We start from the raw sequence: 16,921 nt of genomic DNA on the forward strand, positions 1-16,921 counted from the left end.
TATACCGAGGCAGGAGGATAAATAATCCAAATTTGCCAACTTAACTTAAAAAACAAAGCAGGAGAGAGATCCTCGGCAGACTGCCACAGTCAAAATTTATCTATGCCATTATATGACGACAGGTAAATAAGGATATCTGTCCAGAGGCAAGTACAAGTGCAAGGAAAACCTAAGTGCACGGGAAGATCTTCACAACTCAACACATCAACCTCCAACTAGTAACACCCTTATCTTTGAGTTTCTATTTTTTCAAGATGAAAATAGCAGCTGACAGTACAAGTATAGGGGAGATTGCCAAATTTGGAGCACATCAATCGTTCCAGATTCCAATTGCAACTTCTAAGTGCTACAGCAGTTCTAATAAGTCTTTTTAGATACACAGACATTGTCAGTAAAATACTTATCAAAACATTATGAGATGACAGATGCAGGAGTCGGCATTCCCCTAATATATGCAGGTAAAACTGTAAGAACTACTCAACTTTCTCCATCTTCACCAAGCTCACCATCTTCTAGCTCTTCATGCCCACCATTTCGACGTGATCCATCCCTATCTCTTCTGTGTCTTTTATGCCGACTTTCACCATCAGATTCAGGTGAATGTGCATGCTGCCATGAAAGCAGAAAAAGAATATCAATATTGCAGACTGCCAAAGAGTACAATAAGAACAGAGAACTAACTTTAAATGGAGATATTAGACAACCTTCTTTGACTTTTTACGATCATTGCTATGTCGGTGGGACTTTCTAAATTCCTCTTTCTCGTCCCTGTCGGATGTCACCTCATCGTTAGAGCTCTGGTGATGCTTCCGGTGCTTCCTTTCTTTGTCTCTTTCAGATTCCTCTTTCTCATCCTTTTCAGAAGTCAGCTCGTCGTTAGAGCTATGGTGTCGCTTCCGATGTTTCCTTTCTTTGTCTTTTTCTCTCTTTCTCTCTTCTTTGTGCTCATAGATGTCTGTTACATCCATAGTCATGCTATCTGGCTCATCTTTTTTTGATCGTTCTTTTCCCCTTTCTTTCTCTTTTTCCTTCTCTTTTTCTTTCTCCCTTCTCTCCTTATCCTTTCTCTTCTCTTTCTCATCTTTTTCTTTCTCTTTTTTGACCTGCAAAGTAGCACAATCTAAACAATGAACTGATATGACATAGAATCTAATAGCTGTTCCCGAGTGTGTTAATTATAGATTCTAGGCCAAATGCATAAATAACCCCTTAAGGTTGGCTCCAATTTTCATTTTGAAACTTCAACTAAGAAAAGTTTCAATTGAACACTCCAACCTAACAAAAGTTGTGCCTATTAAACACAAAATTGGCAGTCCCAATCCAATAGAGGTGTGTGAGTGCACTCTCTTATGCTGTGGCAAATCAAATCAATTATAAAAAAAAAATATACATGCCAGAAACAGAAGTATAAAAAAGAAAAAGGAGACACAAAGATACACATCAATCAGACCTCCTTTGGGTGTTCATGGTAGGCGTCCTGCGATCAAATCCTTCATGCCAAAAGGATAAACATCAATCCAATGAAATTGATTATATTATTTGCCACAATTTAGCTAACTAAAGTGGCTGCATATTGAGGGTGGACATATTTGGACTGGACACCCCCAAAGTGTGGTCCGTGGACTGTTCACTCCCAAAGTCTGCAGAGGCTCAGAACCACGGCCTGACCAACGGAGCGTAGGTTAGACCATGGTCTGTGGTTGGGGGCCCGTGGTTCACTGGCCCAGAATTTAGTTTCTGACCACGAACGACGGTCGTGCAGGACGGCCCGTCGTCCTGACCACGATCCGTCGTCAGTGGTCCGTCGGTGGTGGGCTTCACTGCAATTCTCTCTTTTACTCTCCTCTTTCTTTAACGAAAAACACCAAGGCTCTCCAACAACTTCTCCAGTATCTGAAATCAGTTGAAGATCCCGAAACAGTGACCATTTTAGTCACAACCATTTAAAGCCCCTTAAGTTCATTGTGACTTCCTAACTTGTGTTCATCCCTTATTTGTTGATTTTCTTCTGTTTTCTTCTAATTCACCTCTCTCTTCTCCTTATCATTTTTGGAAATTGTTCTGTTGAATTCATAATTTGTTAAGGAATTCCAAGATGTTGCATTCCACTACTTCTTCATGTCCTTTGCTGAAGGAATTGCGGACATGAATATACCGGTGGAATCAGTGTGTATCCACTTTTTCTGGCGACCTTGACTGCATTCTAGTGGTCCACATTAATGACTGAAATATTTGTGTAGAGGCAAACTAAATGGACAGGAAGAGAGTGGTCATGTCATCACCAGATTTGAAGGGGGGAAGAAGAAGGTGGTGGCGACTGATTTTGAAGAAAGAGGAGGGTAGATGTGGATGATCGAATCTGAAAAAGACAATGGAGGAGGTGGTGGTTGCAGCAGATAGGATACAAGGAGAAAGGAGTTTAAAAAAATGAAAGAAGTTATAGTTAAGCATTTAGGCGCTCATCTTTGGGTGAGAGTCACCACCTTGTGCCACATCTAGTCAAAAACCACCCATTTCAGCCCATTAAGAATTGGGTTGATATGTAGCCCAAATTGACTCGTGAGTCTTGTCAAAATATTTTTGAAAAGACATTTTTTTTTAATTTGATATGTTATTTATAGTCATAAGAAAGAAAGAAAGAAAAATAAGTATTAGGTACTAAAACTTTATAAAAGAACAAAGAAAGCAATTAAACCTTGACAAGAATTGGGTGAGTTGGGTTATAACCCGCATTTCAGCCCAAGTAGCTTTTGGGCAGGTCAATAACTCGCTCATTTATGTACTCAGATCAATTTGACCCACCCAAATTTAGCCCAACCCACCCATTTGCCACCTCTAGCCACATTAAAGCAAGATGCTCAATAGGTATTGGCCTTAGTTAAGGTATCAAAATGAAAAACAGGAACCAACTGAGTTGAGCTCAACCAAGCGTTTTGCAATATCAAGTAGCGCGAAACGATTTGATCCCGAGTCAGCTCTTTGATATTTCGTTTTGTGTAATGCTTCACCATTAGAAAATTTAATTTATAATAAACTAGTTGATTAAGAAAATATAAACTTTACTAGTTTAAATTGGTAATTACTTTTCAAGTGTGATTGATTTATATACATTATTAATCTAAATTAGAACTCAATTTAGATGACGTTAACTTAATATTGAACATAGGATAGAATTTTCAGGCAGAATAAAAAATAAAAATAAAGCAACAATACATTCGAAAAGAACGGTACAATATTTAAATTCGTTGACTTTTGAATTCTTAAATTTACAACATTTCTTACCACCATGAAGTAGTCTTAAGTAATGATGTCTATATAAAGTTTAATTACATCATATTAATTAAGAAGTGTAAAATTATAAATTTATTTTAACATATAATAATTATTACAATCAATATTTTGTTAACTTAGTTAAAAGATTAATGATGAATTTTAGTTTCTCGGTGCTAAATCAAATTCTATATCCATTTGGGGAAACATTCAGAGAAATATGAGAAGTTGTCAAATTGGAAAATGATCATATCTCCTTGGGCGGAAGAGTGGTGCTTATCAATAATCTGTGAAACTCTCTACCCACGTATACTATGGCTTATTCCCTTCCTGCAAAGTATCTAAAGCGTTGGACAAACTTCGTAGAGACTTCCTCTGGTAGGGTAATCGTGAAGAAAACATTTAACTTGGTCAAATGGGACTTGGTTATCACATGCGAGAGACTCGGGGGGGGGGGGGAGTTGAGGATTTTAGAGATTCAAAGGCACATAGCAGCAGTCTTCAATGCAAATGGATATGGAGGTTCAATTGTGAATGTAGTTCTCTTTAGAGGGAGGTGAGTTGCACTAAATATGATCTACTAAACCCTTGGATCACTGCTACCCCCGTTGGCACCGCATCTGGAAACACATTAGGGCATGGTGAGATTTCTTCATGTTGAACTCCTCGGTAAAAGTGGGGAACAACAGAAAGGCTAGATTTTGGCATGATAGACGGTACAACAACTCTCCATTAAAGATATCTACCCAGGCCTTATCAGCATTACCTCCCGTAAAGATGCTCTCATTTCTGATTTCAAGCAAGATCACAGCAGGCTCATCACCTTCAGAAGGAACTTAGATGATTGGAAATTAGAAAGGTACCCGAGTCTATTGAACCTTCTTAGTGGCTCCCCTTCTGCATCTTCTGCCCTAGAGAGCCTTATTTGGGACAACCAAAAGCCAGAAAAATGGTGGTCGAGTACGATGATTCCGTTGTTCAAGAACAAGGGTGACATTCAGAATTGCAACAACTACAGGGTATCAAGTTACTAAGCCACTATGAAAGTTTGGAGAGAGTGGTGGAGTTGAGGATGAGGAGGGATATGTTTGTCTTCCGAGAACCAATTCGGATTCATGCCAGGGCGATAAGGAGATTGTTGGAGTTGTATAGGGACAAGAAGAGAGACTTGCACCTAGTGTTCATTGATCTAGAAACGGCATATGATAGTCCCTAGGGAGGTCCTTTGTTGATGTTTGAAATCTAGAGGTGTACTAGTGGCATATATTAGGGCAATTAAGGGAATGTATGATGGAGTCAAAACTCATCTTAGAACAATGGGAGGTGACTGAGAACACAATCCTATCGTGACGAGGTTGCACAAAAGGTGTTGCCTTAAGCCATAATGATGGACTTGCTGACATGATATATTCAAAGAGAGGTGTCGTGGTAAGTAATTCCCAGATGACATAGTATTGATTGATGAGATTGATGGTGTAGTTAACGATAAGCTGAAAGTTTGGAGACATACCCTAGAGTCCAATGATTTTAGGATAAGCAGGACTAAAAAAAGTACGTAAAATGCAAGTTCAGTGACTCATAAGGCGAAGAGACAAGTGAGGATCGATACACAAATATACCTAAGAGAGAGTTTCAAATGCCTTGGGTCCATAATCCAAGGAGATGGGGTTATTGATGATGATGTCTCACACTGTATCGGTGCAAGGTGGATAAAATGGAGGCACACCTCCGGGGTACTTTGTGATAAGAATGTGTCGTCGAGGTAGCCAAAAAAGAATTGGGGAAAGTTATTAGACAGCCATAGTGTCCCTGAACAATATTTTAGAACCAAATGATATCTCATTAAATTAACCTTAAAAATAATTCAACTCTCATAGCATTAATGTGTTAAAATCAAATATTTGGATTAAACTATATCACAACATGAAATTCTCCATCTAAAAGTTTTGGGGGAAACTCACTAGACTTTTAATATCCTTCCATAATAGCAATTAGAGGATAGATATAGTCAACTTGATCCTTGTTCCAAAAAAGATTAGTTAGTTTATAAACAAGTTGATATTATTTTATTTTGTTGGTAAATACAGTTTATAAACATGATGATATACTCAGTGTTATCAAAGGCGCACTTTAAGCGTGCTTAAGCCCTGAAGCGAGGCTCAAAACGTGTTGAGCGCTTCGCCTCGCTTTATGTGCGTTTTAGTGTCGTCATCAAGGTTCTAAGGCAAACATTTCCTTGCCAATGAGCCTCTCATGAAGAATGAAGCTAAATAATTGGTATTTCACTTTATCATAATTTTTTTCAATTTCTTAGGTCATATATTTGTCATTCATGTTTATAATTATTAGTCTTGGACTAAACATATATATTTTATTCTTTTCTCCCTTTGCGCCTTTTTTTGTTAAAGCCCACGCTTTATTTGCGCTTAAAGCCCCCAAAGATCTAAGAGCTTTTTTGCGCTTTTCGCCTTTGATAAACTGGATATATTGCCTTAATAGTCTAATTGGTTCACTTCTTATGAGTATTATCTAATTTTGATGTAGGATTCTTTTCTTCAAATTTGCAATGTTATATCACAAACTAATTAAGGTTGAACTAACTTTCCACTTCTTTCGTACTCATAAATTACACCATGGAATAGGCCAAGAAAATTATGCACAACTCTATACTAATTAAACTTTTTTTGGTTAAGTAACTATTCTCCACTAAATTAATACTCCAATGGAGAAATTATAGAGTTAAGGCTTAATCCATTATAGTCCTTAAAAGCTATTAAGGGAAGGAAAACCTAATCTAAGGGGGCCAAATGCCAAAACATCTTAATATTGACATTTTAAAATTACAAAAGTAGTACATGTACGTGGCTTACAATACATAAACATGTAACTAAATATAAAAACAGTTTCAAATTTTCTCATAATTTAAGAAAAAAAAAAACTTGAAATAGATCTTGTTACAGGCAATTTTTGTTCAAGGTACTCGCTCAATTCCAAATTGAACACCTTTGTTGGACTTTGTAAGATAATTAAGAGCAAAGTTACAAACTTAAACGATTTAATATCCTTCGGAGCACACAAAGTGTCATATGCTAAATTTTCTGTTTTCGGACAATATATTAAGAAAAAAAACTTTGATAAAATTAGTAAAAGTATGTCTTTATTATTGTTGCCTGAGTTACACAATATGTGCTAATACTTACCGTAAAAGTGAATATTGTTTTGATGCAAACGAAAAAGGAATGGATAATGTAATTAGGATGTATAAGTTTCCAAATTATGGTGTGAATCAAGAGTCTTTCTGAATGTTATCTGGTATAATGAGTTATCGAGTTTTATAAGGAAACTTTGGGCACATTACACTCTAATATTTGTTATCTTCCCTTTCCTTTTTTTTGGGGATAAGTGAAACAAAACCATATTGGGAAGTGTACAACACCCAAAAAAGAAATCTAATGCCCAAAGAAGAAAACCCTCCAAAGTATGAAGTCCTACGCCCTCGAGATATTTTCTTGAAAGCCATATTAATTAAAATTTACATTGTTCTTCCTCGTGGATTTTGCTTTATACTTGACACCTTTTGCATCAAGCTCCCACTTTACTGTGTGTTTCTCCTACCAACTAGATTTGCGCTCACAATTGATTCAAACAGTTACACCCTGCTACTCATGATCTCCAACTTCCTCCTTATTTATTTTCTATAGAATGGATTACTCTCTCCAAGGTGACATTTGCAACACCAATTTCTTCTATTCCACATGCACCCTAGATTTACGCAACTTTCCCATGTATATTCACTAATGCTGCAGAGAACTTTTAGTTATTTGTATTTCTTGCATCCACTGGATGCTTTGTTTTTAATACAACTCTTCATCAAAAAAGAAGTTATTTGTATTCTCTTTTTGTTATAATTAATATTGTGAATATGAGCTAGATAAACAACAATCATGATTGTGCCATCTGCCAAGTCCAAAGATGGCCCTCGAGAATATGCACTGACAGTGGAGATGTAGATTGAATGCTAAAACTGACAAAAAAAAAATATTTTATTTCATATTCATGGATGGCATTATTCAAAAACACTTTAATCAACAACGAGATTTGTAATTAATTTTACATAATACTATTAACCTGTATAATACTACCAATCAAATATCTAATAAATTGAATAACGCTAAACTGGAGGATTGGAGACTGATCGTAGAGTCTAAGGGGTCATTTCATAGAGTATAGTAGAAAAAATAATACATGCATCAGCTTTGTGTGTTATTAGTACCTTGCTTGGTACACTTTTTTAGCCTACGTGAAACTTGCACTAGTTATATTCTCTATTGTGTATTGAGTCACTAATACCATTGACTTTCATGTATTAGTAATACAAAGGGTTTCAACACATGCATTAGATTGATTAATGGCATAATTACCCCTCAAATTCCTCTCAAAACATTTCACATTTCCCAAAGCTAGAGAGTGGAGGGTATTTTTGTAAACAAACATCTTTTTGTAGAAGTTATGCAAGGCTTGCTATTTCTAATACATCAAGCCAAATAGTGTATAAGAAATAATGTCATCATAACTAATACCAGCATTACTACTGCAAGCACTACTAATACACCATATTTAGCACAATTCTTGTACACTCTACCAAACAACCCCTAAGGGTTTTAGGTTGAGAATGACCAAGACAAAATACTTGGAGTGCAAGTTCAGTGATGTGCGTGAGGTTGACGTGGAAGTGAGGCTTGATACACAGGTCAGTCAAAAGAGAGATTGTTTCAAGTATCTAGGGTCTATTATCCAAGGAAATGGAGAGATTGACGAGGACGTCAATCACTGCATTAGTACAGGGTGGATGAAATAAAGGCTCGCATTTGGAATTTTGTGTGATAAGAAGGTGTCACTAAAACTTGAAGGCAAGTTCTGCGAAGTGCTGGTTAGACCTACTTTGTTGTATGAAGCGGACTATTGGCCGATATAGAACTCACACGTTTAGAAAATGAAAGTGGCGGTGATGAGGATGTTATGATGGTATGTATGGGCATACTAGAAAAGATAGGATTAAAAATGACGATATCTGATACAAGGTGGGAGTGACTTCGGTGGAAAACAAGATGCGAGAAGCAAGATTGAGATGGTTCTGGCATGTGATGAGGAGATGCACGAATACCCAGTGCAAAGATGTGAGAGGTTAGCTATGGATGGATTCAAAAAAGGTAGAGGTAGAGATTAAAGGTGATTAGACAAGACATGGCATAGTTGCAGCTCATTGAACATGTGACCTTAGATAGGAAGATATGGAAAACACGGATTAGGGTAGGAGTGTCTTGATTTGTTGTCCATTCTAGTAATCATAGTATTACTCTTGTTTCTTGTTTTTTGGTTTATATTATTATATGTTGTTTTGTGTAGTTCGATTGTAGTATTATTTTGTTGTAGTATTGTTTTGCTACTATTTGTTGTTTTATTACCGTTTGTTGCTTCCTTTATTCCTATTACTTTTTTTTCTAGACTATTTTTATCTTGAACCGAGGGTCTATCAAAAACCACCACTCTAACTTTGAGGTAGAGGTCAGGTCTCCGTACACTCTACCCTCCCCAGACCCCACTTCGTGAGACTACATTGGGTATGTTGTTGTTGCTTACCTTTTCCTCCTCTCGTTTGCGTTCCTTTTCCTTTGCTTTTTCCTGCAACCATGCAACATATTCCTCAAAGACTGCCCTTGAGATTGTCTCTTCACCAATAGCTCTGAAAGTAGTGAAATTAACAGAAGGTATTATGATCCATATAGTGAAACCAAAAATGGAGTTCTAATAAATAATAATAAAGCAACTAAAATGGGAAAAAAGAAGTCACCTGAACTCTGAACTGTCCTCCACAAGTTCTTTGCTCTCCTCCCAACTAGAGGAATCAGTTATTTCCTAGAAGGTCCCAAATCACAAAGTGAGCAACAAATACAAAGGTGAAGTAGGAAAATAGGACAACTCAATAAATCTTTTCCACAATATTTAACATGCCTTAATGGAACTGAGCTTGTCGGTAAAATCTTTTGCAAGCCTTTGACGCTTTTTAGCTTCTTTCTCTTCCTTTTCCTTTGCTCTCTCAACTAGATCCTCAAAAATAAGCTGCAATCAAGCAACAAAGACATTTGGCAAACAGCATAACAAAAGCAAAGTTCTTCACCTCGTAAATATACACACAATACTACATTATCAGAACAACCATACTGAGGACATCAGTAGACAAACGCAACAACAACATGCCTCATTTTTTAAGGAAAAATTAAATTTTTCAATTGACAGAAATTCACAGGCAAATGCGCTCCAATAAAATAGTCTGCTTCACATATAGAAGCGCTATTGTTTTAAAAGTTGAAGCAACTAAACAAGTAGCTATATATTCTGGTCAACAAATGAGACATCATACATGCTGTATGCCAGAGAAAAACTATAGATGGGTTAGCATTCAGTTTCCCACAAGTATGTCTAAGTAGATCTGCAACTTTAAGACACTGAGAGACGTTTGATAAGCATAATCCCCAGATAAAATTACTTGGAAGCTTTATACATGTTCAGGATATCCCAACCAAGCAAACAAGGTATTAATCCCATGAAATGTCCTTGTTTCCCCTTATTTTTCATTTAGTGTGCCAGGTCGCTCCCTCATTTTCCTCTCTTCCTCTTTCATCTATCTCTCCCCTACACCATTTCTGCACGAACAAAGGCATCCAACAAGGTAATGAACTTCATCCACTCTTAGTCCCCTAGTTAAAGCCAGTGCAGAGGACTGTGGATTGCAGTCCTCATTCCCTGCTACAAATAATAAAAGACAGTAATAAACCACCAAATACCAATTATAAATAGGTGATGCTAGTGAGGCATCGTTGGACCAGTTAAAAAATTTTCCAATGGGACTCCTCAATTAAACATTCCCCCAGCTTACACAGTGAAGTACGGTAATAACTGGTACCTTTTAGAAATAGTGAGAAGGGGCTCTCAGTTGAAAACATAGAAGGAAGTGAAGTCGAAGACACTGAAATGTTGCCTCACTACTACTCATGTGGTCCATGGATAGAAACAAATAGGAGACCTTCTCATGGGATATAGATCGACTATGTACATTTGACGAACAGCCTTGTATTTCAAATTTCTTTTTTGGGCACTTATGAGGTTCCAATGTGTGTAGGAAGCATGGTATCGTTCATAGAGTAGAATCAAACTATGTTATAGCTTCTTTACTTCCTGGTATATTGCTTTTATATGGGAGATTTTTCAGTATTAATTTAATTATTCACCTATATAAAAAAGTAAGTTGAATTTTGCAAAATGCTTATAAAATATGGTGCCAGGGAACATTATGAATAGAGTTGCGTGCGTGCGGGGTGGGGTTGGGGTGGGGGGGGGGGGGGGGGTAGGGTGGGAAGAATATGACCTATTCCTGGCTTCTGGGAGTGCTGGGAAATTCTACTTTCATGGGATGTGAGAAAACTTGATGAAATGGAGATAAAGGAGAATTTATGTTGGCTACTCACTTAAGAAACCATGGGAACAAGGTGGTGTGAGGTTTAGGAGGTGCACAAGGATCAATGCATGAGGGGGTCTATCTAATGTGAGTTTTTGGGGAGAAAATGGGAAGTGCTTTGATGGAGTAGGAGATCCCATGGGTGACAGGTGGCCCACTTTAATACTATAAGGTTTCACGAGAAGAGGTAAGGATGTAAGACGGTGTCTAGGATCATGGAGTAGTTCACGAAGTTTATTGATAAGCATCTACCCTACTGACCTTTCTTTAACATGAGCTAAATTCACTTGGACCAAGGCAGAAAAGTAAACATTGAGATCAAGACTTCGTAGATTTTTGGTGTCCACCAACTAGGAGATGGATCACGATGTGTTACAAACTATGTTGCTTGGACTCTTCAAAAATATTGATGGGTGCGTGTCAAATTCTCCAAAAGTAGTGCATCTTTTAAAGAATGTGACACGAGTGCAACAACATTTTTGGAGAGTCCGAGCAACACTGGTTACAAATTCCCTTATGGGTTGTGACCTTGGGCTATTCATTGATCATGCTAGATGAAAGGCGAGAAGACACATGAGAGCCCTTTACAAGTTCGAGAATATGTGGCTGAAAGCAACAAACTTCAAAGATGAGTGGCAGAACAGTGGAATAGCTAAAAAGTGACGGGCAACTTGTCATTTAACTCGCAAAGAAGTTGAAGATGACTTAATGAGATATACAAGTGCAAAATAGAAAGATTTTTAAGAGGGTACAGATGAAAGTGTAACACCTCGGAACTTGGAAATAAGGGAGAAAATAATTTTGGGCTGAGGTCTGTGTCTACGGGACTTAGATAGCGATCGCAGGAAGTGGGGAAATAATTTTCTAAAATCAAGTCTCAAAAACCATTTTACGGTTCACCAGGACGGTCCGTCAACCTATGTACGAGTAGGTCTCGTAGGTCACTACTAGACTTAGTGAAATTTTAAGGGGTAAAGTTGGTTTCTACGGTTGGCATGTACGGACTGTAGGAAGACCTACGAGTCGTACATGGGTTCCGTCAAAAGTTGGTCCAAATAATAATTTTTGGATCTTTCTACGGTTGACCAGTACGGTCCGTAGAAAGACATACAGATCCAAACTGTAGGTTGAATCTGGCAATTTTAAAGGGCTTTTGGGTCTTTTCCTAATTATTTTAACCCAATACTATGTCGTTTTGCCTTCTACCCTTAGCCCTATATAAACGTTTTGAACCCCCAAATTACCCATTCACAACTCATTCTCCTAAATTCTCAAAACTCGACCAAATTCATCCTCCCAAATTCTCTCAAGTCTAAGAAGAAGAAGAGCTAGGGTTCCATTTAAGTCTCCAAATTCTCCATTTTTCTTGGGCTTAAAGGATCAAGTTATGTGTGTACTCACCCATGGAGTCCTGGGGTCCAAAGATTTAAATTTTCAATTGATCAAATTAGGGTTTCAATTCAATGAATGTGGGTTTCATCTAATTATGATTGATTATGGTTAATTAAGTCTTCTAATGCATGAATTGATGTTAATACATGATATTTAGTTGAAATTTGCATTGACCCATGCCTAAATTATGTTTTCCAACAATGATCCTTGATGAACCTACGAATCCATGAATTATGAAATGATGAAGATATGCATGTTTTTATGAAATGTTTATAAATGATTTGGGGATGCTTTGAAAGAAAAGTATCAATGCTATTGTGAAAGGATTTCTCACTTACTGTGATGATCATGATTATGAAAGGTATTTCTCACAAATGAATTCACATTGGTGAAAGGTTTTCTCATCCATGTCGAATTATGTTTAAGGATCTATTCTATGTTTTGATCTTGAAATCTGTGGATTGGTATTGATCATTGCCTTTCCCTATGTTAAATTGATATTTGACTTTTATCAATTTCGTTAGAATTTAGACTTGGAACCGAGAGGGCTTTGAGGTGGAGATTCAAATAGGGTCTCTAGTAGTAACCTCTAGTCCCAAACTACGTACTCCCGTAGGATTGTCTTAAATGACCTAGCTAGTGGATCCACTTTAGTAAATGATGATATGTACGGATTCTACCTTAGCAAGTAGTTTCCCCTTCTTTCGATATGAGGGATATACCGAATTCCATGATATAGCTCTTATGGTCTTATTGTCGGTTAAAGTTAATATCCCACAAAATGATTATGTTTTCTATGAAGCTTTTCTTATGTCCTTTATGTTAATGTACTTGACCGTGTTTTCATGATTTCCATGGTATTTCTTCTTTAAAGCTTTTAAATGTTTCAATATGATCATGCCTACACGTTTTAAGTCATTTATGCTATCATGCCTATGTTTATGCATATTGCCTCATACTTGGTACATTCCATGTCCTAATGCATACTTGTGCCTACATTATCCAATGAATGTAGGGTCCGACGCTCCTACCTCTCATAGTCGTGGCTAGTCGGTTCTATAGACTTTGAAGATTGGTGAGTCCTCAGGTTCCGAGGACCGAGACTCCTTTTATTGCTTTATGTCATTTCCATTTAAAAACTTTGTATGTGATGTATGGGTTACGTCCCAATCATGTTCCTTACGATAAATTAGATGGCTTTAAGACTTATGTTAGACTTTCGTTTTTGTCCAACTCTTTTGAATGAAATGCTATCTTTTGAACTCTGTACTTTTATTTTCTTGTATGATGTATGTAAGTGGCTTGTGTAGGGCCTCTCGAGGTCCCATACGCCATGTTATACCTAGGGTATACTTTGGGTCGTGACATAAAGTGAGGAAGATAATTAATGAATGGAAAGAAGAAGAGAGGGCGAAAGAGGTGAAAGATTTAGAGGAAAGGGAAGAAAAGAGGAAGGAGGAGTTGAAGAGTTAGTTAGCCAAAGAGACTAGTCAAGACAAAATCATGGGTTTGTGCTTGGTGAAGAGGGATTGACACAAAATTCTTTCACATGGTAGTCATAGCAAATAGCAGGAGAATTACTATTGAGTGAGTCAATAACAGTGAGGTAGTCTTTGAGAGGGAGGAAGAGGTAAAAGAAGTCATAGTGAGCTTGTATGAGCATTTATTTAAAGAGGAGATGGGTTGGAGGTCAAATGAGGAGACAATTTGATCATATAAGGAAAGATAAGTGGGAGTCATTCGAGAGGGTGATTGGAGAAGAGGAAGTGAGAGAGCATGTAGAGTAGAGCTGTCAATATAGACAAGCCTAGCGCAGCCCCACCTAGAACAGCTCACATGGGCTTTGAAATTTGAAAAGTTGGGTTGGGTTGGCCCACCACTTTGATGGCCCTTAAAATGGCTAGCCAATCCCAAGCTCATGTCAGTTATCAGTATTGGGAAGGCTTCAAAGGAATTTATATGGGACTCGATAGATAGCGCTAGGAACTTTTACTTACTTTGTAGGAAGATTGTCACGAGCCCAACAAGTCAAGCGGTCTGGGGAAGAAATATCTTCAGGTTCTTACCAAAACCTTTAGGAAATGTCTACGCAGATATAGGATGAGGACAAAAAACATCACTTCCTTTCAAGTGCGGCATGTAAGGGATATTTTCAAGGGCAGGAAATAGTCTAATGATGATTACTTTTAGGGTTGAGGAAGGGAGCACGACCACTTCTTTAAATTGGGAGGGGGGGGGGGGGGATAGGTGGTGCTAGGATGATGCACTAACATTCACATTTTCTAACAGCAATAGAATTCTCTACCAGAATGAGATGATACATAGTCCAACAAGTTCAAAGGTTGCAAGAAGGAAGATCCAGCAAACTTGAGGTTCAGAAGGAACCTCTTACAAGATTTGATGGTAGGCGAAACTCCAAAGTAACGTCCAGCTACTCTATGACGAAGTTCCTTACATGATGGTCAAGATTCTTGGACGTTAGGGGGTACCGCTTCATGGTTTAAGTAGTTAAGCCATATGAAGCTACATTGTAGGGCTTCTTGGGACTGAGGTCATACAACATAAAGGAAGAAAACACTTATGTCCAAGAAGGTGATGACACAATGAAGTGATTTTTTTGTTACTTTTTTATAAGGTGACTATTCAGAAAAAAAAAACACGAAAGGGTGGGACCTATTACGAAAAAAGAGAAAACAATTGCTTCTTATATATGACTAAGGTTCTCACTATGACTTCTTCTTCTTCATTTCTTTTTTGTCTTGGTTGTTGTTGCGGCTTCTTTTATTAATCTCCTCTCTGTTTCATTGCTTCTGCAGCTTCAACTTTATTTTCTGTCTTTTTTTTAATTTTAGTTTGTTAATTACTTTTATTTGTTTTTTTCCTTTTTCCACATAAGCCAAATGGATATATCTATTATTTCAGTTTCAAAATACTTTCCTGATCTTCTTTAATAATAAAAAAACAATTTAGCTTATAAATTGACTAATATTGCAGCGTTTTTCCTTCTTTCTCAGTTTTCAAAAAGTTAGCATACCGAAAGAGAAGCCCAAAATAGTTTCAACTTATTCTGCTAATCTTTTATTTAATTATAAAAATAAGCTGATAAATCTTTTGTGCAATGTTGATTTTGATATTCTTTTATTTAACTTCAATGAAGCGAGCATTTCACTTTTCTCTTGAAACAATAGTGTCCCTAGTCACTTTTTCCTGCTGCTCGTAAAAAACATTGATGAGTTCCTTCATTTGGTTGGTGGTAGCACGGGGAGTGATTTTTATTTTATTTTGTCATTTTGAGCAACAAACATATCCATTATAAACAAAGAACTACACCAAAGGTGTAATTATTACTAGTAGTCATCATATGAGCAAAACCTACCACCTTTTTTTCTTTTTTTGAGAAGGTAACATTTGTGTATAGTCATTGAACTAGTGCATGGTTGCACTAAAAGAGAACTGAATCTGAATCCTAAAAGGAACCTAGGATATCTATAATGAATTCAGTGTCCTCTAAATACATTGTCTTGCACCAAAAGCAAAAAAACCTGATACAATTTAGTTTGATCTTTTGAAGATCACAACTCTTGCTCTCAAAACATCTAGCATTTCTTTCTTTCCAAACAATCCACCAAATACAGGCTCGGACAATCCTCCATCTATCTCTATCTGCAGCTCCCACCCCTACTTCTCCCCAGCTGTACAAAAGATGTGTGATTATGCTACTCATAGCCCAGCAAAACCCCTGAGCCTAATGAAAATCCTCCACAGCTGGGATGTTATCTTGTACTAAAGACAGATGATTGACTATTGACTGTGTCAACCTCTTCCCCACATAAATAGCATCTAGAACACATGGAGAACTTCCTTTTCTTATGATTTTCATGTGTTAAAATTGCTTCTCTTGCCAGAAGCCAAGGGAAACATGACACCTTGAAAGGGATTTTAGGGTTCCAAGTCTACTTCCAAGGCCAAAGAGGTTGTTGTCCACCTTGATTTAGCAACTTATATGCAAAGTTTACCTTGAATGTTCCTTTGTTATTTCTGCTCCACCATAATCTATCATGTTCATCCCTTGTTCCTGTAAAAACTTTCAACCTTCCAAAAAAATCAATCACAGTCTCAATTTCCCAACCATTGAAAATCCTTCTAAGTTCTAAATTGGAATTCATGCATGTTGTGTCCAATCCTTAGCTACACTCACTTGTTTATTCACTACCAAGTCATGCATCTCTGGAAAGATACTTTTCAAACCAGTAGTGCCCAACCATTTATCCTCCCAAAATGAAGTCTTAAAAGCACAAGATTCTGATAGACTGCCACAGGCTTACCCCATATGGTGTAAGAACCTCCTTTGTCATCCACTTGTTCTCCTCTCCATATTTTGCTTGAAATACTTTAGCCCAGTATGGTTGAGGCTCTTGAGAATACCTCCATAACCACTTTAGTCTAAGGGCTTTGCTCTGCTTTTTCAAATTCCTTACTCCTAGATCCCATGTTTCTTCCACAGAGAAACCTTGTTCCACTTGACTAAATGTTGGATAGTGGAATCATTTTCCTCCGTCCCTTTCCATAAGAAATCCCTCTTAATTTTATCCAGTCACTGTATCACTCCATCAAGAATGGGGAAGATAGACATCATGTAAGTAGGCAAGGCATCCAAAACTGAATGAATGAGAGTGACCTTACCTCCCAAGGAGATATATTGAGATTTCCATCTTGTAAGCTTCTTCTCACACTTTTCAATCA

The 16,921-nt window shown here is 37.4% G+C and overlaps 1 protein-coding gene across 2 annotated transcripts in view; it reads right to left on the reverse strand.

Moving 5' to 3' along the window:
- Positions 1 to 213: 213 nt before the first annotated feature.
- LOC125809940 (pre-mRNA-processing protein 40A) overlaps positions 214 to 16,921 on the reverse strand; it is a 38,662-nt gene continuing 21,954 nt past the window's right edge. Inside the window, exons 25-29 of one of the 2 annotated variants that reach the window (XM_049489472.1) lie at positions 9,283 to 9,390; positions 9,122 to 9,186; positions 8,911 to 9,013; positions 705 to 1,103; positions 214 to 609 (exon numbers count right to left, since the gene is read on the reverse strand). In XM_049489472.1, the coding sequence (XP_049345429.1) occupies positions 478 to 609; positions 705 to 1,103; positions 8,911 to 9,013; positions 9,122 to 9,186; positions 9,283 to 9,390 (807 nt within the window). In that variant the 3' untranslated portion in view covers positions 214 to 477. The remainder of the gene's footprint in view (positions 610 to 704; positions 1,104 to 8,910; positions 9,014 to 9,121; positions 9,187 to 9,282; positions 9,391 to 16,921) is intronic. The other variant, XM_049489473.1, reaches the window with a different exon arrangement.

The sequence above is a fragment of the Solanum verrucosum genome, unplaced genomic scaffold, assembly GCF_900185275.1.
Source record: "Solanum verrucosum unplaced genomic scaffold, falcon-dt-bn FXZP01000257.1, whole genome shotgun sequence".
Lineage (NCBI taxonomy): Eukaryota > Viridiplantae > Streptophyta > Magnoliopsida > Solanales > Solanaceae > Solanum > Solanum verrucosum.